Source organism: Actinia tenebrosa, unplaced genomic scaffold (genome assembly GCF_029948245.1).
Source record: "Actinia tenebrosa isolate PJP-AT-01 unplaced genomic scaffold, QUT_ActTen_1.0 PGA_scaffold5__44_contigs__length_20552954, whole genome shotgun sequence".
In the NCBI taxonomy this organism is placed as follows: domain Eukaryota; kingdom Metazoa; phylum Cnidaria; class Anthozoa; order Actiniaria; family Actiniidae; genus Actinia; species Actinia tenebrosa.
The window spans coordinates 1,564,310-1,589,323 of record NW_028292582.1 but is presented as its reverse complement, the minus strand read 5'-3'; the positions used below and the strand labels follow the sequence as shown (position 1 = coordinate 1,589,323).

Genomic DNA, 25,014 nt, shown 5'->3' with positions numbered 1-25,014 from the left:
TTACTGAACACGCGGTCGCGACAATGACCTTGAGTGTAGAGTTTAAGTAGCGAACAAATTAAAGGTTGGAAAGAAAAGGTCTTTTATCCCGCAGTTAAGGCTATTTATCGTAGTAAAAAGGTTAAACAAGCGAGTAAGGCGGTAGCGATCCTATAGTAAACGTTTTAAAGAGTTTAAAAGACAAGATACACTCAGCGTGATTACTAAATTACTACTGCGTGAATAACTTTGTACTAAATTACGCGCTAATGCGACTAGAATTACTACAACATGAAACGAATGCTTAACAAATATGTAGAAAATCTAAGCTATAAAATATAACGACTAGTTAACGATATTAACATAGATTTGTCCTAAATCTATCCTAGGTATAAGTGTAAAAGGCTTCAAAGATTCATACCTTTACATCGTAGAGAATTCCTTGTCTTGATATGTGCAACGTCTTCAAGAACTTTTACTACACTGATTTAAGCTTAGTTTGGGCCTATTTTTATGGAAAAACCTGCATTCTTAAGACCTTACACATCCTATGCAATGTTGCACGCCCTAGGCGCAAACAGGATGTCCCAAACACGAACTTACGTAAACAAGCGCCAAACCTAGGCATGACTCACTGTAATGTAATTACGTACGGAAATTATTTCTTGCTTACGCATTTTCCACGCAAACAGTTAACTAAAGAATTACATTCCTATGTGTACACGAGGCATTCCTAATTAAAAATATAGATTTATGACTAAATAATTACTGTCCAAAATAGTGTCTTTTGACTCTGTCACAGGAAGTTGCAGAAATTCGTATTTCCTAGCTAGTTGGGCTGGTTCAGAAGGTCGAATGAGTATAGGCGATCGCGACGAAGGTCACCCAAGACCAGGCGAAGTACAGTTCTATTTTCGTCATCGTGTTAAAGTAAGATCGAGCAATCCCTCATTTTTTCCTGAGAGTAAAACACACCTTTTTCACATAGCCAGAGTAAATTGGTTCGCAGCACATCCAAACAGGCATGCATTCGGGAATTCTTTGGAAATATGGTGCGATTATTTTGATGCCTTTGGGCCATGCTGTTTCATCCCCATTCAGAGGTTCCACTCTCGATTTGCTATGGGTAAGATCCACTACAACAAGGAGAAAGTAATGACAATGACAACCTTGCCTGGAGATTAATCAGCTAACTATCAAGTACTGTAGTACCCACTGTATTTCTTTTTCTCTCTCTAAATTGACGTATTCAACTGAACCCAAATATTCACAAGTACTGTTCTTTGCCATGGACTGTAGACAACTGTCTGGCTGACGACAACAATTTTGTCTGACAAGTAACACGTGCTGTTTATGATACGCTTTTCCCATTGGTCAGTCGAAGACGTATGACGTATTAATTTTAAGCAAATGCGATTTACGTTAAGGTGACTGCCTACTTTTGAAAATTGATTTAAGCTTTTTTTTAAACTTCGATTTTCCGAATTGAAATTTAATACTGATTCCAAATCTGGAAAGAAAAATAGGGTGTCCCGAGCTTGTTTCCGAGATAACCAGCATTTAATGGAAGCCTACGCACGACCTTTTGGAGTAAAAACTGCATCACCGGAAGTGATTAGAAAAAAATTAAGATCCATAAGATCATAGTTATTTCTAGACTATATGATTGCACGAATGAAGGCTAGTCAATCATTCTACGATAATACATGGATATTTTCAACAAAAAGACAAAAAGATAAATTGATTTATCATATTTTGTAGTTTTGGTGCTATTAAAAATCTCATAAAGTCGAACAAAAATCCCTACAAAAATCTATTTTTTCATGTGTTGCTGATTTAAACTTTTTTTCCAAAATGTTGATAATAACATAGATTTTTGAGAATTTTTTCGAATGAGCCATTAAAAAATAGAGTCCAGTGCAAAATTTGAGGGTTTTGCCCTGTTGAAGCTCAAAACGCGTATGGTTCTTCAATAAAATATTTCAGCGGTTTTTGAGCGCGCTCTCATCGTGGGCTCAATTCGAACGTTCAAAAGTAGGCAGCCACCTTAAGTGCCTATTATTGGAGGATTTATGGGCCACATGGCAAATTAGGGTTGTTCTAGATGTAAAAGAAAATTTTATCAAGATGGACATTTAAATTTTTCTGGCTTTAACCGTGACTTGTGGCCTTCTAGGACCTCAGATGAACACAAGAATTTAGCTCGCGACACTCTGCATGAAACGTCCCCTACAAGCCAACAAGCAAAATGTTCTGAACATGGTGCAAGATACTCTGTTCTTCATGATCTGAATTATTTTGATAGCATAAGATTTTTTGTAATCGATCCAATGCACAACTTATACCTTGGAACAGCAAAACACATGATGAAAAATATCTGGCTCAAGGAGGGATCGTCCATTGATCAGTGATGAGGACTTCAAAAAAATGCAATTAATTGTAGATTGTATGATTACTCCACAAGACATTGGACACATTCCAGGTAAAATAGCTCATAGTTTTGGTGGGTTTACAGCTGATCAGTGGCAAAATCCCACCACCATACTAGGGGAAAGCTATGAGCACACAAGAGCAAATATTTATATAAGAGAAGGAATCCGTGAATAAATGCTTGCATCCATCATCAGCCATGAAACTGAGCAATCCCTTGTGTAACTTAAAGTGCACCTAACCCCTAATTTTCACTATTGATTCTACATGAAGTGAATAGTTGAATGGTAAAATATTTCTTCATTTAAGTGATGCATCTTTAAGTAGTTAAGGTTTATACTTCCAATATGCATGTGGCTGTGAAGTCACTGCAGGCTTCATAAATATACAAAATTAAGCTGGTTCACAAAAACATTATTCAAAAAGCATCATTTATCAATATAATCATGGTTTCTACAATGTTTACCGTTAATTTGGTGTCTGATAATGGCCAGTGTTTAGCATTACAATTAAAACACAGTCATTTGCATATTGGAAGTATAAACCTTTATAAGTTAAAGATGCATTCAACTATTCACCAGCTCCTGTAGAATCAATACTGAAAGTATTATATCAGGAGTTAGGTGCACTTTGATATTAAGTCTAAATAAGGTTGAGTAAAAACTGGCTTAAAAGACCAGCTAATTTCCCTAGTCTGAATTTTATGTATTTTATCAATTGATAATTCAATTTGGTTATATTCTCATTTTAGAAGCCAAAAACACCTAGAAGATTATTAGTATAATATTCACATAATGTTGTTACCATATTCCTTATGTTCATTAGAACATACACATATAATTCTTCCTTGGCATTGCAGGGGCGTATTTAAGGGGTTATATGGTAAGCCACAAAAGCAATAAAAAAGAGCAAATCTGACCAGACTGCTATGACATCATAGTAAAAGTTTGGTATATAGGGACCCCCCCTATGAAAAATCCTGGATATGCCCTTGCATTGTATTGTTTTGATTCATTTTTATCTGCAGATATCGGTAGTAAATAAAATTGTTTTATTTTTCACTTAAACAGTATTTTTACAATTTTGTGTGCAACATGAATAAAGCACTCTCAATTACCGACATTTTCTGCTGTCCTGTTTTGTTGCTTGAGCCTCTTGGTTGTGACAATGCTTTTTTGAAATAGGTGTATATGTCTGAAATGAAGGCCAGGCCTAAAAGCATTGATGAGTGATATATTTGGTCATATACATCATTTCAGTTCTTCTACAACATTGTCCATATTAGGACGAGTTCTTGGAATTGGCTTAATGCACTTATCTGCCACAAGACCAATGACTGCAGCACTTTCATGTGGACCTACATATTTGGTAATCATGCTCAATAGAATGCCAAAAGAATATACATCAGAAGAACATGTTTGTTCATGATAACCATCAACCAGTTCTGGAGCAATGTGGCTGTGCTTTTAAAGGTACATCTCTCTTTCTCCTAGTGGTATATTTTTAGTTCTTCCTGCTGATAAGGTACAACTTTTTCCAAAGTCAATTATGACAGGAGTTGGTTTTCCCTCAATAAAATCAATGACCACATTGTCTTGTTTCAAGTCGTTGTGCAAATAACCTTTTATGTGCATATGTAAAAGTCCACGTGCAACTCCATAGCAGATTAACTGAAAATCTTTGAGTTCAATATCACAACTCTTACCCTTCAATAATACATACCATAATGGAATTCCTTTCAAATTTTTCCCATGAAACTTAGTCACAAGGTATTTTTCACTTGTGGTTTTTGGGCTTATGCCCAACAATATTGGTAAGTTGGGGTGTCCCTCAAGTACTTTGGTAACTTTGGCTTCATGAAGTAAATCTTGGTATGAACTTTCTTTTAAGTACTTCACTGACACCTCAATGTTTCGATAGAGCTTAAGCTGACACATACCAAATGCTCCACTTCCTATATGTTTTGACTTTTTATAGTCAGCAATTTCAATATCAAGAAGCAATTGACATGGGATTTGTGTGAAATCATCTCTCACAGTTTTTGATGATGGTGTAGATGTTATCACATTTTTGTTAAGCCTGTTTCTATCACTACATGAATAACGATGCTTTTGATCTTGCAATTGTTTCTGTGCTTTTTGAAGTTCTTTCTTGGTATTTTTGAGTTCTTTTTGAATATGATTATGTTTTATTTATATTTGTTGCTTTTAGATACTTAACTTGCTTTCTCAACTCTTCATTTTCTTCTTTGAGAATATTGTCTGATGAATATATGGAATTGTCTGCTGCATCACAGTCATTTTCAACTGCTGTTTTCCGAGAAAGGTCTTGGTAAAAATACTTGTATCCTGAGGAATGCTTTCCTCTCCTAATATTTGGGAAAGCTAGTCTTACTATCCGACCAATTTCTTGCTCAGATATTCCTCCATATTAAGCTGTAATAATGTATTTAATTTCCTCACATGCAGTTTTCCTCCCTTTAGTTTCAAAGATCTGTGTTTTAAGCCTGGAAATAAATAGTGAACAATAATTAATTATTTTGATTAAATAATATACTGCATTTATACAATAGGTTTTTAGTATCAAACCATGACTACTGTTTCTCTACAAATGCTGTTTCATGAGAAGATTTTAACTCATCAAGAGCTTGATTTTGACTGGATATACTTACAATACTTCTTAAAAGTGATCATTATTTATTTTGTTATGTGTAATATACATCCTATTTCAAAAATTGCTGTCACAACCTAGAGCCTTGAGCATCAAGCGAAGATTGCAGAGGATGTGGCTACTTCTATTCATAATCAACTTAGATCATGATAAACGCAAGTCACTTGTAGCTCTACAATATTATCAATATTATTAACTGAAGCAGCCATGTTTTGAGAGATTTGTGGAGTTGATTGATTAGAAATTACACCAACATTCTCTGCATTCTTGGCTGGTTACTTGGGATATTTGATGCGACAAAGATTAATTTTTTAAAATAGGAGTATATTGGCCAATGTGGGGAGGGAGTAACCAGAGGTCGGAGTGGTGGAGGGCATAATTGTCACTTCTGAAGCAACATTGTTTTGGTATTGTTGGTATATAGTTCTTTTTTTGATCTGACTAAAAAGACACTAATCCCCCCCCCCCCTTCTCTCTCCAAAAAAAACATTCCCAAAATTAATCAACGGTAATTTTGTATTGCTTTCATAACATCCCATTTGTTTAAGATATCATTTTCGAGAGCTACAATGTTTTGAGTTAGTTTAAAGTTGGAAAAACATCGGCCAAATCTTAACTATGCTTATACAATGAATATTTGCTTACCATTTGGCACGACTCAGTCGAAAAGCTCGATTTAGCCTCTGTGAAGATCTTGAACGTGATACTGTTGACATAATGGTCGATCTTGGACAACTTTAAAGCTTATATATTTCGAAATAATTAAACTAGTAACTATAAACGTCAATAGTTCAATATACGAGTGCAAGCGCGCTGGCGCGAATATCATTTCAGCGGTATGTACCACAGGGAGCCCCAGTACAGGATAATTCCTGAATTGTGTAGTTGAAATACCGAGAGTTACACGTCGGTAACATTCGAATTATCCCGTAACAGGATAATGCAGGTAAAACGCAACAAATGGGGGTGATTAATCGGGGTTAGTTTTCCCTGATTTTACCGCACGGGATAATTAGTATATTATGTGCATAATCCCTATGGTAAAACGTAAGAGATTACACAATTTTTCCAGCCCTGGAATACAAATGAAAAATGTGTCGGAAAATGCGAAGTTATCTCCGCGTTTTACACATCGGTAAAATTCGAATTATCCCGTAACAGGATAATGCAGGTAAAACGCAACAAATGGGGGTGATTAATCGGGGTTAGTTTTCCCTGATTTTACCGCACGGCCGGCCCAAGGTGTTTCACGAGCAGAGAGCAAATCCACCTCACGTCGGCCGGACATGAAAAGTTAAATAAATCTTTGTGGATAATTTGCATGAATTATCGCTATTTTTGCAAACTTAAGGGAAAAGAAACCACTTCTTTGAATTACTCGTACATTTCTCGACATTTAACATCGAGAAGGAATCCGAAATTATCAACCTATTTGGTCGAATCTTGGGCATTTTCTTTGATTTCTAGCGCAAGATAATTTATGCCTTGATTTTGCTTTGTGAGAAATTATTATTTAACATCACGAAGTGCTCATTTTACGTGCGTTTTCAAGAGGGAAAATATGGCCGATTATTACTCGCAGTTCTATGTTCAGCCTCCGTCACAGAAAAAAAAAAAAATATATATATCACCTGCGTATGGCAAGCCGTTACTGCCAAAAGGGATCGAGATTTTTTTAAGGGGGGTTGAAATTTTTTTCTTTGTCCAGATTAACTTTTTAGCGATCGAAATATATATATACACTGTTCAATTTTTTTATTCCAGCCTCAGTTGCTGCTAGCGAGTTTTTCTGCTTATTCTCGCTAGCGAGTTTTATCGAGGTGGAAATTCTCGCTAGCGAGTTTTTGAACCGAATTCTCGCTAGCGAGTTTTATCGAGGTGGAAATTCTCGCTAGCGAGTTTTCTTCATGCTTCAATGACACGTTAAACTCATCGTTAATGATGAGCTTGGCGTTAGGTGCATATTCGGTGGGATGGGCGGAGCCAGGCACAAGTTAGCGGTAACCATGGTCACCCTGTCACCACCCACCGAACACCTGTCACATTGACCGCGATCAGTCAATGGAATACTTACCTCTACTTACCTGTACCAGTGGTAGGGATGGCGGGCGGGAAATTAAACTCGTGTTGTAGCGTAATAGCGTAATAGCGTAATAGCGTAATAGCGTCGTATAGCAAGTGCTAGCGATAGATAGCGATGGCGAATAAAGGTTCGCGTGGTTGGCATTAAGCTAGCGTGATCACGTGTGTAGCGTCTTATCGAATTTCGTAATGATAGCTATGATCCATATCTCATACAGGCCACAGAGATCGACTAGGATAGATTGCGACATGCTATAAACAACTTGCTAGCTGAGTCGATCAACGATCGCGTGAGGTAATAAATGCGTTGACAGCGGAGATAGCGGTATGCGTCCGGACAACGCTACTGCGAGATGTCATTGACCTCGAGTCTAACTTAGCCTAAATTACATTTAACCACATTGATACTGGCGCGTATGGAGGGCTTGGGTCAGAGTGATATATCAAAGATGGCGGCGCTCTCGCACAAAGAAGAACTAAAGGAGTTTTTCGTTGGTATTGATAAAGTTTTGCAGCAACTGGAAGGTTGTACTGACCTGCTACTACTTGAATATCGCCGTAGGGAATTGGAATACTATTTAGGCATCCTGGCAGGAATTATTTATGATTTGGAGTTTAAGAACAATAACGACAACCAAGATAGCAATACTACCGACAGTGAAAATCTCCGGCTGGTAAAAGAGCTATATGACTTTTCTTACCATAAATGGCTATCCTCAGCCGAGAAAGAAGAGGAAAGCCATGAATCAACCTACCAGCTTCCCACCGAGGAGACCATGGGGCGCCCAAAATTTGTAGTAACAAAGCAACAGCTGGAGAGTCTGAGAGAAACCGGGATGACATGGTCCCAAATAGCTTGTTGCTTGAATATTAGTGAACGAACACTGTACCGACGAGTACAGCAATTTAATTTAAACCGGACGTTCTCACAGATTACAAACTCAGAGTTGGATGAGGTCCTTAAAGAAGTAGCATCACTCACTCCAGGAGCAGGAGAAAGCTATATCCGTGGAAGTCTAAAGAGTAGGGGAGTGTACGTTCAACGTTGGAAGATTAGAGAGCGATTGTACCACCTTGATCCTGTTGGTAGGGCGTTCAGGAGGAACAATTCAATACAACGTCGTGTTTACAATGTCCCAGCACCCAACTGTTTATGGCACATTGACACTAATCATAAATTGATCAGTTGGCGTTTTGTAATTCATGGCTGTGTAGATGGCTACAGTAGAACAATCATCTTCCTGAAATGTGCAAATAACAACTTAGCTGAAACTGCACTCCATTTTTTTCAACAAGGTGTAGACAATTATGGTATTCCTAGTCGAGTTAGAGGTGACTGTGGTGTGGAGAACTGGGATGTAGCAAGGTTCATGGTTGCATGTCGCGGTACAGGGAGAGGCAGTTTTATTACTGGCAGGAGTGTGCACAATACAAGGATTGAAAGGCTATGGAGGGAGGTCAATCGTGTTGTCAACCATTACTATATGGCCATTTTCAGACACATGGAACAACACAGAATACTCAACTCCAATGATGAAATCGACATCTTTGCTCTCCACTATGTTTATCTCCCCCGTATTTCAAGGTCACTTTACGAATTTAATGAACAGTGGAATTATCATGGCATGCGAACAGCAAGTCACTGTTCACCACTTGCTCTCTGGAATTCTGGAATGATAGCAAACCCTAGTGACAGTGTGCTGGACTTTGATATTGACAGCTATGGAATTGATTATGACACTGTAATGCCTCTTGACATTTCTGATGTCAACAACGTTGCTGTCCCTGAGTGTCTCTTTAGTCTTGGAGAGATTGAAATGGCACAATTAGAAAGAACTGTAAATCCATTAACTGATGATGGTGACTCTGGAATTAATCATTTTTGTGCTACACGTTCTTTCATTGATACCTTAGAATAGAATGCCGTTGTGCAAAACAAGTATGAAGGCTAGTAGAAATAATGATTTGTCAAGGTTTGGAATTCTTCAAAGCATAATATTCTTGATTCACGTTATCAACACCATGATTATCGATCTTATTCCCCTTCCTCCTCCCTCCACACGCACGTCCAACCTTAAGTGAATATCTGGATAAACCCTATTCATTGCGTTACACTGTTTTTCAAGATTCAGGCCATGTGTCATTCCCTAAAGAATATGATTCTTTGTTTAGGCTGTGTTCATAACCATGTGCCTTCTGATGCTTGTAAAATAAGGATTGATACTCTAAATAGATATAAAAATTTATTCCCACAAAATGATTACTTACTATTATTAAGTACTGCCAACTATCTTTTCCTTAACAAATAATCTTTTTAAATCTAGTGCTACATGGTGAAACAGCAAAACATATGTCAGCAACAAAATGATAAAATTTAATCTGAAACCCCAAAGTGTTATATGATATTATAAATGTAATGCTTGTTGTTTTGAACTGTTTAAAAACAGTTTTTGTTTCTAGACATACAGTAATAATCAATAAAGTGAACTGCTTGATCCGAAAATTCAATGTAAACAAAACAATGTAATTAGGGAAACAATTCTAGCCTATTAATAGGTATTGACACTCAGTGCATTAAGCAATTTAGCCACTTAGCCAAGGCATGGGAATATTTCCATTAACTTGAACACAACATTAATATATAATGATAAATGCTTAAAAGCAAAGTATTAACTATGGCATGAATAGCAAAAAGTCTCTTGTATGAATAAATATCTTTATAATCACATGACACCAAAATGGTTGTTGGCAAAGGCTAGATCATACAGTTCAAACAGCTTCTCTTCAGAAGGTAAAACTTTGAGAAGTGGTCCTCTGGGAAGGACTAAGTTGTTGGTACAGGTGTGAGCTGTTGGTATATAACAGACAGACTTTTCTGATGCCTGAAGTATAATAAAAATGTATGGTATTAGATATCACTGTCTTATCATCATCATCCCAAAGATTTCAAGTAGACATGCATTTCCTTATGCTAACCAAATTGCCCTATCCCCCCAACATATGCTAAGATTTTTAGGAAACATTATTTGGCTGAATTATTGGGATCAACGCATCAAAAATACAACCCATTTCTTTCTTTTTCCAATTTTTGGACACCTTAATTGTCATCAAGCACCATTCATCACTTCAAAGTATGAATAGTGTTTAAGAACTCCAAATAATAGAAGCAAATAACAAAGGCCAGATTACCAGGTCGTTTGTCCATCCATGGGCAAATGTGATACTTGGATGCTTGGCAAAACCAAGAACTGGCTCCTCTTCTGCTCCAGTGACGAAGGCCAATATGGAAGTCAACATCACTGGTGCCCGTCTACCACTTGCAACTTGCCTGATGTACTTCACAAAAATTGCATAGACCTCCTTTTCTTTGGAATGTGCAGTAGAACCGTCTGGGGCAAAAACTGGAGATAGCAACTTAATCAACATTTTTGCATTCAACGTTTCACTCCTTGGTTTGAGGAGATAAAGTAACACAGGCTTTCTTTGGAAAATTCTAACCAATCCAAACTTGTTAAGCCCTTTTTGTAGGTTGACAATGCACTTGTTGATGCTTGGGTATATCAGCTGGTTAATCATGTCTTCAGGAATAATAGTTGGCAATTGGCCATTTTGCAGGAGTGCCACTCCCAGCATAATCCCTACATAGTAATATTCATCAGAAAGGTACTCTCTCAGACCCTTGTCAAAGTACTTGTCTTTCATTGCAGCATTTACAAGACGGATCCACTCTTTTCTGGGCCCACCAAAATCTTTGGCCAACTCTCCCATGAAGTCTACTTCAAATGTTAGCAAAAAATTCTCAATGGATTCTAGTTCTGAAAAGGTTGTCTTCAGAATGTTCTCACGGTCTACACAAATGTAATTTGTGGCACCTTCTGAGCTATTGCTTACATCAACAACATCTAGATCTCTTCCCTTAACAAGATGTGTTTGTAGAAGTCTTAAGATTTCTACAGGATCAGTGAGTTCCTTTTTATTGATTTCCTCTATTATTGCATCATAGAAACTGACATCAGTAGGTAATGGGGTAGGGGTCTCTGAGTCATGATGGTAGTGATTTGTGTGTTGGTTGCTGGGCAGTTCACTTTGATCTGAGGAATAAAAAACATTCTTGTCATTTTAAAAAAAATATTATATAGTACATGAGTTTTTTTTTTGCCTGGAATGAAAGAACTTTGATTGTAAATAGATATACTCTCTCGTTTTGACTAAAATCTTTTCGTCATATGAAAAGGCTGCAGTTAGGTTTTTACTTTGTTAAGAAGGACAAATTATTCTGGAAACTTAATGGACTTGGACCAAAATCTGCCAAACTTAGTAGTACCTATAGCTCTTTGCTCGTTCTTTGAAAATCCTTTTCCAGTGGATGAAATCTATACAAATACTATACATTTGGATAAAGTTATCTGGTGGATAACTTTATTCAGCCTTTGTACGACTGGCTCCAGTTAGTTAAATAGACTAAAAATTTTATACTTCTGCAATGAGTGCATACAGTACCATTTTTATCAGCGGTTTCATCATTATGCAGTGTAGCTTGATCTGGGAAAAGGAACAAAAAGTAAATTTCTTGTACTGGGCTAAGTTATTTTAAACACAAAGTAACCCCAAGTTTTAATTGTGAAATATTAACAAAAATTCTCAATGCAAGCACTGATCATTACATTTCATACTTATTTAGCTAAGGGTCTAACCTGATTAGAAACCATTCCTGGCGTTAACATTATGAATTTAAATGGATTAACATGAATGGTTACATTACCAGTTACATTTCTTAATTCCTCAACAGCCAATCCAGATTGTTCTGAGGAAAATATAAACTAACCCTAATATTGGTCAAGGATATCTCAACTGAAGTAAATAACGGATTGCACTTAAACTTATTTCAAAGGGTTCTGGAATGATATTTGAGTAAAATTTGAAATAATTACAGTACCACTTGCTGCAATAGATTCACTTATAGGCCTTGCTGATTCAGCTTGATCTGAAGAAAGAAACATTACTTTGCAATTGGTTTTGATAAATTGATAGATAGATAGATGGATGGATATATAGATAGGTAGGTTTATTAAAAACACACTGATTGCAACCGCTAAGGTTGAAGTATAATAAATATTTTCGTTTTCTACATGAGCTGCAGAGGGAAATTTGTATGCATTGCAATTATGAGGAGTAACAATGGCTAATGGAATACAGTAATTATTAAGGACACCTTGAAATGCAGAGTACTTAAATTCATCATCACTTTTTTTATCATCATTTTTTTCATCGCCACTACTGTGAATCTGGTAATCAAAAATGGCAAAAAACATTAGATAATTGTAATTAAGTGCAGAGGGAAGTGAAAAAAATCATTTTGGCAAGGGCAGAGTTTATGTGAGCCCACCCCTCCCCCTATCAAGAAAGTTAGGTATTATACACCAATATTTTCAGCTAAAAATATTTGTGCATGGCTTTTGCTAAATCCACTCCTTTTTATTTGCGTTAGAACGCTGAATTTTTCTCCATTACTAATATAAAGATGCTTTTTCACATCGATGGCCATGTTGAACTCAAGAATAAAGCAGAAATACAAATTCCTTTTTCTATGACTTTTCATGGCTTTAAATTAAGCTTAACTTTACCTCAATTTCCTCGTACTTCTTCTTACTTGGGGGTTCTTCGTAAATCTCCAGTAATTCCTTCGGAGGTCTTACATAGATGGGCTTGTCTTTAAAAACTTTTTGAATTAGCTGGGCACTTAAAGTTTGACCAGGAGAAAGTTGAGGCACCATAAGCTTGTGATGAACAGGCATCAATAACTCTACCTCATCAAATTCACCAAGCTTGTCGGGAAACAAGCCTTTAACCTTATCCACAACAGTCGAATGATCCCAGTTCTTGTCAAACTCCACACTTGAAACTATGTGTTTGTTTTCCATCAAGAGAACTTTGGTGCCTTGCCGTGGTACTACACTATCTTTTGGCCCCCCAAGTAACACAACATCTTTCAAAAACACCTTCTTTGCTTGGACTTTATGTTTTTGTCTTGATTTTGAACCGCCTTTATTTCTCATAAAGTTATAGCCAAGCCTAAATCTCTGGGTTTGACTGGAACTCGCCAATAAAGTGGATCCCTGAGCCAAAGAACTCGAAGCCGCGGCATTGCTAGTTTGCGATGATGGCGATGAAGTAGATTGTGAAGATGACCTCCCGAACGCTTGAGAAACCTCCCGTTCTTGAACAGCTTGTGAACCCGAAGTTGGTTTTTGTAGCTCCTCGCTTAGTTTCGCAATATTTTCCAGCAATTTACGCACAGTTGGATTCATAGCCAACAAAAACAGCAGGGTAAAACACGTAAGAAATAGGCGAAGAAAGCAAAGAAGGATTTTTTTGAATTACAGAACCATGTGCTTAACGAAATGAATCATGAAATGTCATCAGTGAACTTATTATTGGGCTTCCTGTGTAGCAAATCTTCTCGATAAAACTCGCTAGCGAGAATTTCCACCTCGATAAAACTCGCTAGCGAGAATTCGGTTCAAAAACTCGCTAGCGAGAATTTCCACCTCGATAAAACTCGCTAGCGAGAATAAGCAGAAAAACTCGCTAGCAGCAACTGAGGCTGGAATAAAAAAATTGAACAGTGTATATATATATTTCGATCGCTAAAAAGTTAATCTGGACAAAGAAAAAAATTTCAACCCCCCTTAAAAAAATCTCGATCCCTTTTGGCAGTAACGGCTTGCCATACCTGCGCTACTGTAATGCAAAACTGGAAAAAAATGTTTTTCATACCTTGTCTAAGCAATGAAAATTGAAGGTGAATATACATATTTTATAAATTCAACTCCCCTTTAGGAAAACCAGGTAAAATTTCATTTGTTGGAAAACCCAGTAAAATTTAAAATAATCCCGGTTCAAGCCAAAACACGGGATAATGTAAAATAGTCCAATAGATAAAATGCCCCAAAATTCGGGTAAAATTTTCAATAATACTTTAGTTTTACGCTACCAGAAAATTCGTGTCAAACTCGGAATTTTACCAGGTGTAAAACTCTGGAAAAATTAGAAAAATCCCAATATTCCCGCTTGGGAAAATTTTTGGGAAAATTTGGGATTATCCAATAGTTTTGACAACACATAAAATCCAAAGTTTTCCGACGTGCGGGAAAATGAGTGTAAAATGCAAGGAATATTTCCTGTTCCGTAAAATTCGGTAAAATTTCAAATAATGCTCAAGTTTTACAAAATGAAAAATTCGGTAAAACGCAGCTTTTTCCCTAGTGTTGGAGATACATTGACGTACTTCCAGACCTTCTCGAATCTTACAACAATAGCTTTCACCGCAGTATTCGAATGAAACCCGTGGAGGTCAACAGGAAGAATGAATCGGTGGTTTGGCACACCTTGTATGGAAAAACCGTTACAGAACCTATTCGCTACAAATTTGGAGTTGGCGATCAAGTCAGAATCAGTAAAGCTAAGAAGATCTTTGACAAAGGTTATTTACCAAACTGGACTACTGAGATATTTATCATATCGGAAAGGCTCCCAAGGCGACCACCAGTTTATCGTCTAAAAGACCTACAAGGAGAAGTCTTAGGGGGTGTGTTTTATGAAGAAGAACTTCAAGGTGTTCAAAAAGACGATGATGTTTATCAAATAGAGCATATATTGAAAAAACGAAGAGTGAAAAATCACTTAGAGTATTTTGTTAAGAGCGACTGTCTGTAAGGGTCGAGAACCTGATTTCAGCGACCACTTGGTCAAATTCTTCATACTTTGCCTGAAGATACCCTTGGATGGACCATTTACAAAAATCATATTAAAAGGTTCCAGCGGATTTTTATTTTTGAGAAAATCCCAAAAGAGTGAAATGGTCGCCAAGCGCCGGTTTTCGGCTTCGATAATCGTCCCAAGGATACCCCAAGAACAAATGGTCGCTGTGGCTACAAAATTCGCCCAATCGAGCTGAAACTTTTCACAAACCTAGGATAACATTTCAGCTTTTAAACTAGCTATAAAACTTTGCTGTATCTGGAAGGAATTATTTATTATATGTCGAAATACTAACGGTACTGAAAAATTACCGAAAGAAAGGAGCTATGTTTATCGAGCAAAAGCATCTACTGGTACCTAATTTTCTTGGGAATAAAATTGATTTCCTTAAAGATAAGCTATTAAAGTTAAACTGTACCAAATTTGAAGCTCAAAATCGAAGTATTTCTCAAGTTATTGCTTTTCAAAAACATTGTTTATTTCTTACTGGTTTAAGGGTCAAATGTCAACAAACTACAACTTCAAAGATTCCAGTTAATGCCGGAGTCGAATTGAATGCTTTATTACATGCATGGAAATTGCACTATCAAAAGACCGAGTTTTCATAGCTATCCATTTTACATTCTGTTACTTTTTGAATGCTAGCGCTGTTTTTAGATATTTCTTTCAGTTTAGGTAGTTTTTTGCCGAAAGTTCCCGTCGCTGGCACTGAGTAAAATTAAACAAACACGTAAACATTTACCTGAATTAATTGTCCTTCTGGCGTTACAAGATATCCACCTTCCATTGCATTACTTCTTGCCACTTCTGCCATTCTGAATCTTCAAAATAATTATTGTTCTTTATAATTTTTCTAGTAAATTTTATTGGTAGTAGAGATTTTATTTCTGAAATCAGCACGTTAGCCAAGGAAATCGAAATAAACCTTGACCTGTCAGAATTGATTAGATCATCAATGACAACTGCTAGCTGCGAGCCTTGATGTCTACTATGACAAATGTTCCTAACTATACGTTTACAAACTATATAAAATTATCATTTTTAATCTCAATAAGAATTTGTATCATTGTCTTACTTTGTTCTTGATGTTTACAGTATAATGAGTCATGTATGATAAACGCAAGTAATTGGAGCAAGTGACAAAATTTAGACTCGTCACGCAAATCTTAAAACTGTACTCGCTCTAGGAACGCCTTGTACTAATTTTTATTTTAGCATGACGAGACTGTTGAATTAATGCAAGACATAGGTAGAACAATTAAGATTCCGTTCGTCCACTGCCGGTATCATATAATATTGTTGAAGATCTACGCCTTTTATGCATCGTTTCCGCAGCTACTAATATTTGATTTTTTTTAAACAGAACCCAATGAATCTAAAGACCAATAAAAAGAATTATTCTTCAGTAGGGGTGCAAAGTTGAGGCTACAGACACTGCCCCCCCCCCCCCCCCCACATCAGCTACCTATCATATCGGTACACGTTTGTAGTAGCATTGATTATCACGAGAATAGTTCTTGTTAAGAACTAAACTTAAGAACAATAAATCCTCTAGCAGTTCGTGTCCTTTTTACAAGGGCACTTGCTAACGAAGTCCTTCAAAAGTGTAAGGTAGGGCGCTTTGCGACGCACAGGACGCTGAGGTACGTCAAGATCAAGCTGCTCGCAGATGTGTTGGAGCATAGGCACCTTGAGGTCTTTTAACTTGTCTTCCGTATCCATCGTGCACAAGTCGTACTGGTCGTAGACAAGTGGATGTTGTGGCTGGTCAATTTCTTCAATATGTTTCCTTACACTACTAAAGTTTATCTCCTCCTGGACTGCTTGAAGGTCAGCCTCATCGGGATCTTGTTGTCGAGACGCAGCACTCAGGCGAGAAAAATATGATGCAATTTGATGCAACGTCAAAAATTCTGACAGCTTGAACATACGATTCCCGTCTGCGTCACGAGCTCGTCGCATCTCTCGCGCAACTAAGTCGGCGTTCAGCTTTCGACCTGTTGTTTGACCGATGCGAAACTTTGCTTTCATATATGATATTTGTTTGCCGTTGAAACGATATGATTTTTTAGTAGATCTTAGAGCCCAGCCCTTATGGATATCATTCGACGATGCACCTTGTTGTTTTGGGATGGTTATAGTAGGCACCACTCCCACGCCTTCGTCGAGATTGGAACTGTATCCTATCTTGGCGAGATCGAGAAGTGTGTGTTTCTCTACATGTCGTACACGCTTCTCGAGAGAGAGATGCTTTTCGAGAGCAGACACCCTCTGAAACACTCGAATGCACCCTTCTTGCGGACAGCAGAACACTCCAGAATTAGGACTCACACCTTGTGTGTTCACCTCTTCACTTTCCTGCAAGACGCTTGTCTCTGGCGGTGCCTTTGTTTTACCACCAAGTGCTCGGAAATCTCCTGGGGAAAACGGCGAATCCAACCAGGCTATATGAGATCCTTCATTGTAAAAATACAAACACATTATTTAGTGTAAAAGCGCTACCCGGGGAATCAGATGCTTCATTCTATTCTGTCTTTTAATTTATTTTTAATTTAATCGTTTAAAAAAGCGTCCTTCCAAAACTGATAATTAAAGAGCCCCCTCTACCTTCGATGCATTGCTTTACTTACCGCTTGATGACTCCACCTTGATTTTCTTCCCGACACCTATCTTGTACGCACGCCAACACCTGATGTAGTCTTTGCTAAATTCAAAGTTATTGAATTTGGTCACTCCAGGAATGCTCTGCTCAACTTCTGGGAACTCGGGAATTGCTTCTAGAGCCACCACCCGCACTCCGTTTATCCCACCATGGGAGAGCAGTGCATCCTTCAGGTCGTTCGAGTTGAGGACATCATTTCCCTCATTTATGAAGGCTCGGATGTGACCTTTACACGTTGCAGCTAACCGGTCAGCAGCTCCTTTGCCACCCTGTGGGTCACTAAAATCCACTCGTTTGATGGTTACCCCAGTGCTAGCTGTTATCTTTTGGCATGACAATATAGTGGGAGCGCTGTGATAGCAAGCAGCATTGTCCTGACGTAAATAAGCATCATTGATTTCAGGATATTCCTTCTTGAGTGTAGACAGGACATGCTGGATGATCGCTATTACCGGTGAGCTCCCCTGGCTGCATGACTGAACGACGTGGACAAAAGTTTGCCACTGAAGCACCCCCTCCACGCGTCTATAAACAACGGAGATGTGCCAGGAGATGCCACGCTTGCCAAACCAGTCTGCCTGAGATTCCCGGTATCGCTGTGGCAGGAATTTCATAGCCCAGTCATTGACTATGAAAACTGCGTTTCTGTCTAGAGTGTCGATGGTATCTAGGCGAGCCTGGTCTTGACGTAGTGAGCGTAGAAGGTGACATTTCCAAGACTGTATGGCAAGCATGGCGGTATTAGCAAGGTAGATTGCTTCATCCTTTTCGTCTTCGTTAGGGTAAGATGCCTCAGATATCGCGTTCGAAATAACTTCCAAGACGTTCTTCAGACTCTCACACTGGTGACAAATCTCCTCATGATTGTGATCACATTTCTCGCACAGTGTGGACTCTTTGTTGTCACTCAGAGCGTACACGACACAGTGGTCTGCAACTTCTGCTGCATTACTAAGGTGGACCTAATAAAGGAATTTATAATAATGATTAATATATTGGACAACAGATTTTAGAATTTGGATGCATCTAAAATAGACCAGTTATCCTTCTAAAGAAGTTTAAGGTTGAAATAACAGGAACACGTGGTTAAGTTTTTACTACCTTGAAATCGCTCTTTAGATACAGTTTAGCAGTTTTCAGCGCGTCGATATGCTGGCGTTCCCAATCTTTGCCTAACTGGCTGTGCTCGCTTACTTGGCGTACTAGTTGTATAAGATCATCAAAAGCTCGAGCACCATCTGCGGCAAAGTAATCCAGGCCCTGGAGGGACTTACGAACAGATGCTTTACATTCTGATAAGATTCTTAGCATGGTGCGGTCGCTGAATGGCTCGAAGCTTGTTTCGTCGCAGTACGCCTTGTATTGCTTTACTATTCGCTGGGGTACCACAGTTCGTATAACGTTTGGCACTTCGATCTTTCTACCAGTTGATAGTGTTAGCAGTTTCTGTCCAAATGGTAAGTCTTGTATAAGGTGAGGGCTTGTGATAAATGATAAAAAGTGATCGAGTTGTCCTCGGTTTACGCGCATTCGGATTGTGGGGTGATGTTGGATTGGGGCTCCACGTCCGAACTGCAAGTGGTGCAGGTTAGCAATTGTATAGCGGTATCTGGAGAGTGTTGGAATGAAGTATGTTATTGTCTTGTAGTTAGCAATTCCCGTCATGATTGAAAGAACCTGCCTTCTGCTCTCCCAACTTTCTGCGTTGTTATATGCCTCTGCAAGGGCCTGGAGATATTCTCTCGAGGAATTAGAAATTTCTTCTATTCCAAGGGCTTTATATATTGCTGTCGAAGATTCAATTTCCTGCCACAGAGCTCCTGCATTATTTGGACTGATGGTTGTAAGGACCGCAGCGACAACCTCCACCGCGCGTGCAGTATAACGCCACTTGGTGGTGGCACTTACAGTCTCCAACTCCAGCCATGGTTGTGTGATGGGCGCAACTCCCCGAGAAACCAGAAACCGATTCAGTTTATCACGTGGTTCATCTAGAGAAAGAGCACCAGCATCATCACTCGAGGTAGTACTCCCACTCTCAGGGCTGAGGAAAGTATCATCATGTTGCTGACTTGATATTTTTAGCTTGGAAAACGTCTTGCTTAAGCTGTTAGAGCTGTCGCTGTCCTCACTGGAATGCACTGCTTCTGCACTCTGCTATAGAAGAAGTCGTTAGGAAAATATCAATTTATATACTAATTGGAGTTATTTGGTTTCCCGTTTCACCCCCAGTCAAAATTTTTGTAGACAAAAATCCTCCACAAATAGCGGAAACTGCGACCTATGGAATCACATTAGTATGGTACACAGATTTGACGAATTTTATTACAATTCCGTACCTCAATTGACGCCGCAGAAGTCTTGTCTTCATCAACTATTCTGTTGTTGACATGTTCTCGACATTTGGTGCATATTGCTGTCCAAAAGATTTAGAACAAAATGAGCACCAGTGTAGCTAGTCATAGTTGTAGTAGAAGAGCATTGAAACATGCATAGTTCTAAATATCTCCCTCCAACCTTCCTGACAGTATTTACATCACACATCATGGAACTAACCCTAACCCTAACCTCATGACTAAAGCGGATTAGTACTTACGTAATCCGACGGAAATAAGTATGCCTGTGGTCTTCAAGATCAACCAAGACTGCTTGCTGTTGATGCGGTGACTCCCCTTCGCATTAGCTGTGTGTGTAGCAATACTTTGTGGGGCTGCGCAGTTCGTTCTTCTCGACCGCCACCGGATTCCAAAGTCAGCTCTATGACGCGGGCATATACTTAGTATTTTGTGCTGCTCGTCCACACAGAAAACACCTGAAAAATTCATTTGATATATGCAGCGTAAATTATATTTCCTAAGAATATGAGCTTTTCGGAATAATTACTTACCTGCTCGAGTTAGCAAAAGTTTTAACTCACTCTCGACCCCCTCGTCAGCAGCAAGTTGCAGTGATCGCAGATGACCCTGTACGTCTCTTGTACAGGACCCAAGCGGAATGAAATCCAGATGACCAGGATATTCTGTACTCTGGCCGCAAACAGTAATATCATTCCTCGGAAAAAGTTTCTCCAAAAGAGTGCGATACTCGCAAAAATCCGGTCTAAGAAATTATCTGGTCTAAGACAAACTCATGCTATGTGATTGCGAAATTCAGCCCACAATACTACTAGTAAAGGTTACGAAATACTGGAAAACATATATTTGATACCTAGTTTGTTTTGTCACACAAGCACGATTCAGGTATTGTGTTACACATTAATAAGGCCGTAAATGTCTACATTCGTTACGTAACGAATTCTGGGACTGCGAATCTATAGCTTTCACTAAGCATTCACTAATGGTGTCCTTTGTAAGATACCTTGTATTATTTACGAGGGCTTCATATGTGTACTTATTTTAAAATTACGTTAGATGGCTCGACAAACTGTAGATAGGCATCATCTGTTTGTGACTTTTAAGAAGGCCATTGTTTTGCTCTTTCCAAGATATTCAAAGTAGATCAATAAAAGGTACTGAGAACAATAGCAATGTTGAAGATTCAGAATGGCAGAAGTGGCAAGAAGTAATGCAATGGAAGGTGGATATCTTGTAACGCCAGAAGGACAATTAATTCAGGTAAATGTTTACGTGTTTGTTTAATTTTACTCAGTGCCAGCGACGGGAACTTTCGGCAAAAAACTACCTAAACTGAAAGAAATATCTAAAAACAGCGCTAGCATTCAAAAAGTAACAGAATGTAAAATGGATAGCTATGAAAACTCGGTCTTTTGATAGTGCAATTTCCATGCATGTAATAAAGCATTCAATTCGACTCCGGCATTAACTGGAATCTTTGAAGTTGTAGTTTGTTGACATTTGACCCTTAAACCAGTAAGAAATAAACAATGTTTTTGAAAAGCAATAACTTGAGAAATACTTCGATTTTGAGCTTCAAATTTGGTACAGTTTAACTTTAATAGCTTATCTTTAAGGAAATCAATTTTATTCCCAAGAAAATTAGGTACCAGTAGATGCTTTTGCTCGATAAACATAGCTCCTTTCTTTCGGTAATTTTTCAGTACCGTTAGTATTTCGACATATAATAAATAATTCCTTCCAGATACAGCAAAGTTTTATAGCTAGTTTAAAAGCTGAAATGTTATCCTAGGTTTGTGAAAAGTTTCAGCTCGATTGGGCGAATTTTGTAGCCACAGCGACCATTTGTTCTTGGGGTATCCTTGGGACGATTATCGAAGCCGAAAACCGGCGCTTGGCGACCATTTCACTCTTTTGGGATTTTCTCAAAAATAAAAATCCGCTGGAACCTTTTAATATGATTTTTGTAAATGGTCCATCCAAGGGTATCTTCAGGCAAAGTATGAAGAATTTGACCAAGTGGTCGCTGAAATCAGGTTCTCGACCCTTACAGACAGTCGCTCTTAAGTGGAAAGGGTATCCAGATAAGTTTAATTCTTGGGTCCCAGCTAGTGATGTAAAAGATTTGTAACTTTCTGAATATCTAATAAAGTATATAATATAAACGATGTTATGTTTCAGTATAAATAGCCACTGCTAATGCTAAAGCACTCACTAAGATTATTACCGTCATGGAGAACACACAATTCTATGTATGGCTTCCTTCTTACAGCAGTATGGATGTATTCCCATCCAACACGCTAGCAGAGTTTCGAGTTCATCTCCCTCAACCCATACAGTTGATGGGTGATTGGGAAGTGGGCTTGACAGAGATTCAGTATCCCCATAGCTGGAATAACGTTCGCGGGGAGTTTTGGAATCGATTTTATATCCGAAAGGGAAAGTCACTGGATGTGGAAGTGTTTATTGTGCCCCAAGGTCATTACTCTTCTTTAAAGAGCATTATCGACAAGATGAACGATTTGGTCAAGGCGACTAAGTACAAAGATCAGGTATGGTTCTCTTATGAAACGCTCAATCGCAAGGTCACAGTCCATGTGAGGGATGACTATTCTGTATTCTTCTAGGATTTTGGAAAGATGTTGGGATTTTCCGAAGATCATGTGATTTCAAAAACCACTACGGCTGAACGAGAAGCAGACTTGGATCTTGGATTCCACAACCTGTACGTCTACTGTGATGTGGTGCAACCACTGGTAGTTGGAGACTCTCAAGTTCCTCTGATACGAATAGTCCCTGTCGAAGGAAAAGATGGCGAACGGGTTAGTAGGTCCTTTCTAACCCCACAGTATCTACCAGTCAGCAGGAAACAGTTCGAGACCATCGAAGTGAATATAAGGCAAGATACAGGCGACAAAGTCCCATTTGAAACCGGAAAAGTGTTGGTTACGTTGCATTTCAAAAGATCGTCTCCTTATTTCAACTAACCATGCCACATTCGAGCGCTGATTATTACAGAAATTACTATGTTAACCAGGCTCAACAACGAGGAGGAAGTCTGGCTGCTTTCCATGGAGCACCCCTACAACAAGGGTATGGATTGGGCTCTATGCTTAAAGGTCTTTTTCGCTGGGCCATGCCTCACGTGACCACTGGTGCTAAATCTCTTGGCCGTCAGGCCCTGAAAGGGAGTTTGGGAGTAGCTCAAGATGTTATGAGCGGTCAAAGTGTAAGCGATTCCTTAAAGACAAGAGCGGGTGAAGTTGGCCGAGCAGTGATGAAAGACGTGATAGCCCAGAAATCAGGTCAAACCGGTGGAGGAAGAAAGACTACAAAAAGGAAAAATCAAAGGAATCCTGCCATTTCACGTCCAGCTAAGAAACAGAGAACATCATCAGCTAAGAAGCAAGGCTTCAACTTTTTTTAATGGCACAGTCAAAATTTCACGAATGTAGCAAGTCCGAACTTGACCTCTTTGTGGTACCCCACGTTCAGACCAACATTGAAAAGGGACAATGGGTTGAATACTTTCCTGTGTCTAACAGTCACCGACTCGGGTCCTATTGAATTCAGCATATCAGGAAGTGGAGAGGAATACACAGATTTGAGACAGGCATGGATCTACATTAAAGCTAAGGTCACCAAGGCTAATGGTGGAGATTTGGATACTACCACCGATGAAGTTGGACCGGTCAATCTTTTTCTCCAATCACTCTTCAGTCAAGTCGATGTCAGCCTGAACGAAGTCATTTCGGATTCTACCAATACCAATCCCTATCGAGCTATGATCAGCACGTTATTGACTTATGGTTCTGATACTAAGAAATCCCAACTCTCTGCGGAATTGTTTTACAAAGACACTGCTGGAAAGATGGATCTGGCGGATCCTGTCGCTACTGGCTACAATACCGGGCTGAATACCCGATACAAGTTTATCAAAGACAGTTCTGCTGTAGAATTGCTAGGACCTCTACATTCTGATTTGTTTTATCAAGACCGTTTACTGCTAAATGGAGTCACCATGCGAATACGATTAAATCGAAGCAAGAATGCCTTTTGTCTCTTGTCTGCTGTTGATGGAGCTGATTACAAAGTGAGCATTTCGCATGCAAGTCTGTTTGTTCGAAAAGTCAAAGTGACGTCAGACACGTTTCTTGGTCACGCAGCCGCCCTTCAACATTCACCAGCCCTCTATCCCATACGAAGAGTGGAATGTAAAGTACTATCCATCCCCAGCGGCAACATGTCTTTCACCCCAGATGACGTATTCCTAGGACAGATCCCGAAACGAATTGTTTTGGGTTTGGTAGAAAACGCCGCCTTCAATGGAGCTTACACCAAGAATCCGTTCAATTTTCAACATTTTAAAGCTACGCAAGTTGGGATTTATGTCAATGGTGAGGCTCAACCGATCAAGGCATTACAACTGAACTTTGAAAAAGAACAGTATCTCATGGGATACATGAGTCTGTTTTCTGGAACAGGTACTTTGTACCACAACCAAGGAAATGAAATCACCAGGCAAGATTATTCAAAGGGTTACACTCTCTATGCCTTTGACCTGAGTCCAGATCTTTCAGCGGGTCCTCACGTTTCCCCTGTAAAGCAAGGGAATCTGCGCATTGGTTTTCAGTTTGCTGAGGGTCTTCCAAGTACCGTCAACTGCATCATCTATGCCGAGTTTGACTCTATGATCGAAATTGACTCGAACAGAACCGTCACTTACAACTGGAGCAGATAAATGAATACCAGACAAATTGCTGCTGTTTTGAAAGAGGACCCGTTTACGAGATCACAGTTTCAAGGTGTTTTTCCATCAGACTTATTGCCGATACAGATAGTGCGATATCCTGCAGCAGTTGTGGCTAATGTCGACCCGAAAGGAAAGCCTGGCTCACATTGGTGCGCCTTTTATTTTACCAAAGATCGAATAGGGGAATTTTTTGATTCGTATGGACTCACGCCTCAAGAATACGTTCCGACATTTCAAGATTTCTTGAGGAACAACAGTATAGACTGGAGATACAACCAGAAATGCTTGCAAAGCCTAGATTCTAACGTGTGTGGACACTACTG

At 38.9% G+C, this 25,014-nt stretch overlaps 4 protein-coding genes and 1 long non-coding RNA gene across 6 annotated transcripts; 2 read left to right on the top strand and 3 right to left on the bottom strand.

The window, feature by feature from the left end:
• Window positions 1-3,439: 3,439 nt before the first annotated feature.
• LOC148906284 (uncharacterized) lies at window positions 3,440-5,883 on the bottom strand. Its single transcript, XR_016121380.1, has 2 exons — window positions 5,725-5,883; window positions 3,440-4,915 (listed from the first exon to the last, which is right to left on the bottom strand). It is a non-coding gene; the product is annotated as an uncharacterized LOC148906284 (long non-coding RNA).
• Window positions 5,884-6,723: 840 nt separating this feature from the next.
• Window positions 6,724-11,279, top strand: LOC148906283 (uncharacterized). Its single transcript, XM_089037545.1, has one exon. The coding sequence runs from the start codon at window positions 7,578-7,580 to the stop codon at window positions 9,078-9,080; it is 1,503 nt and encodes a 500-aa protein (XP_088893671.1). The 5' UTR covers window positions 6,724-7,577; the 3' UTR covers window positions 9,081-11,279.
• Window positions 9,392-13,885, bottom strand: LOC148906282 (uncharacterized). 2 transcript variants are annotated; one of them, XM_089037544.1, is made up of 6 exons: window positions 12,786-13,885; window positions 12,374-12,446; window positions 12,098-12,145; window positions 11,662-11,703; window positions 10,351-11,252; window positions 9,392-10,043 (listed from the first exon to the last, which is right to left on the bottom strand). In XM_089037544.1, exons 1-6 carry the CDS (start codon window positions 13,467-13,469, stop codon window positions 9,885-9,887), a joined length of 1,908 nt encoding a protein of 635 aa, XP_088893670.1. In that variant the 5' UTR covers window positions 13,470-13,885; the 3' UTR covers window positions 9,392-9,884. The 2 variants fall into 2 exon arrangements, with proteins under 2 accessions (XP_088893670.1, XP_088893669.1); XM_089037543.1 differs by having other exon boundaries at window positions 12,098-12,446.
• Window positions 13,886-14,499: 614 nt separating this feature from the next.
• Window positions 14,500-14,877, top strand: LOC148906281 (uncharacterized). The gene has a single exon (XM_089037728.1). The coding sequence runs from the start codon at window positions 14,500-14,502 to the stop codon at window positions 14,875-14,877; it is 378 nt and encodes a 125-aa protein (XP_088893854.1).
• A 1,501-nt stretch (window positions 14,878-16,378) lies between these two features.
• On the bottom strand, window positions 16,379-20,674 carry LOC148906280 (uncharacterized). Its single transcript, XM_089038165.1, has 5 exons — window positions 20,181-20,674; window positions 19,924-20,000; window positions 18,686-19,741; window positions 17,553-18,546; window positions 16,379-17,378 (listed from the first exon to the last, which is right to left on the bottom strand). Exons 1-5 carry the CDS (start codon window positions 20,407-20,409, stop codon window positions 16,474-16,476), a joined length of 3,261 nt encoding a protein of 1,086 aa, XP_088894291.1. The 5' UTR covers window positions 20,410-20,674; the 3' UTR covers window positions 16,379-16,473.
• Window positions 20,675-25,014: the final 4,340 nt, after the last annotated feature.

Excerpts from the sequence above, each read along its gene's own strand:
- LOC148906280 (XM_089038165.1), bottom strand. The coding sequence starts at position 20,409 with ATGAATTTTTCAGGTGTTTTCTGTGTGGACGAGCAGCACAAAATACTA. Across the intron at positions 20,001-20,180 it reads ACTTATTTCCGTCGGATTAC|CAATATGCACCAAATGTCGA; the intron begins GTAAGTACTAAT and ends TCTTTTGGACAG. Across the intron at positions 19,742-19,923 it reads CTTCTGCGGCGTCAATTGAG|CAGAGTGCAGAAGCAGTGCA; the intron begins GTACGGAATTGT and ends CTTCTTCTATAG.
- LOC148906282 (XM_089037543.1), bottom strand. The coding sequence starts at position 13,469 with ATGAATCCAACTGTGCGTAAATTGCTGGAAAATATTGCGAAACTAAGC. Across the intron at positions 12,447-12,785 it reads AGAAGTACGAGGAAATTGAG|ATTCACAGTAGTGGCGATGA; the intron begins GTAAAGTTAAGC and ends TTTGATTACCAG. Across the intron at positions 11,704-12,097 it reads TGAATCTATTGCAGCAAGTG|ATCAAGCTACACTGCATAAT; the intron begins GTACTGTAATTA and ends TCCTTTTCCCAG.
- LOC148906281 (XM_089037728.1), top strand. The coding sequence starts at position 14,500 with ATGAAACCCGTGGAGGTCAACAGGAAGAATGAATCGGTGGTTTGGCAC.
- LOC148906283 (XM_089037545.1), top strand. The coding sequence starts at position 7,578 with ATGGAGGGCTTGGGTCAGAGTGATATATCAAAGATGGCGGCGCTCTCG.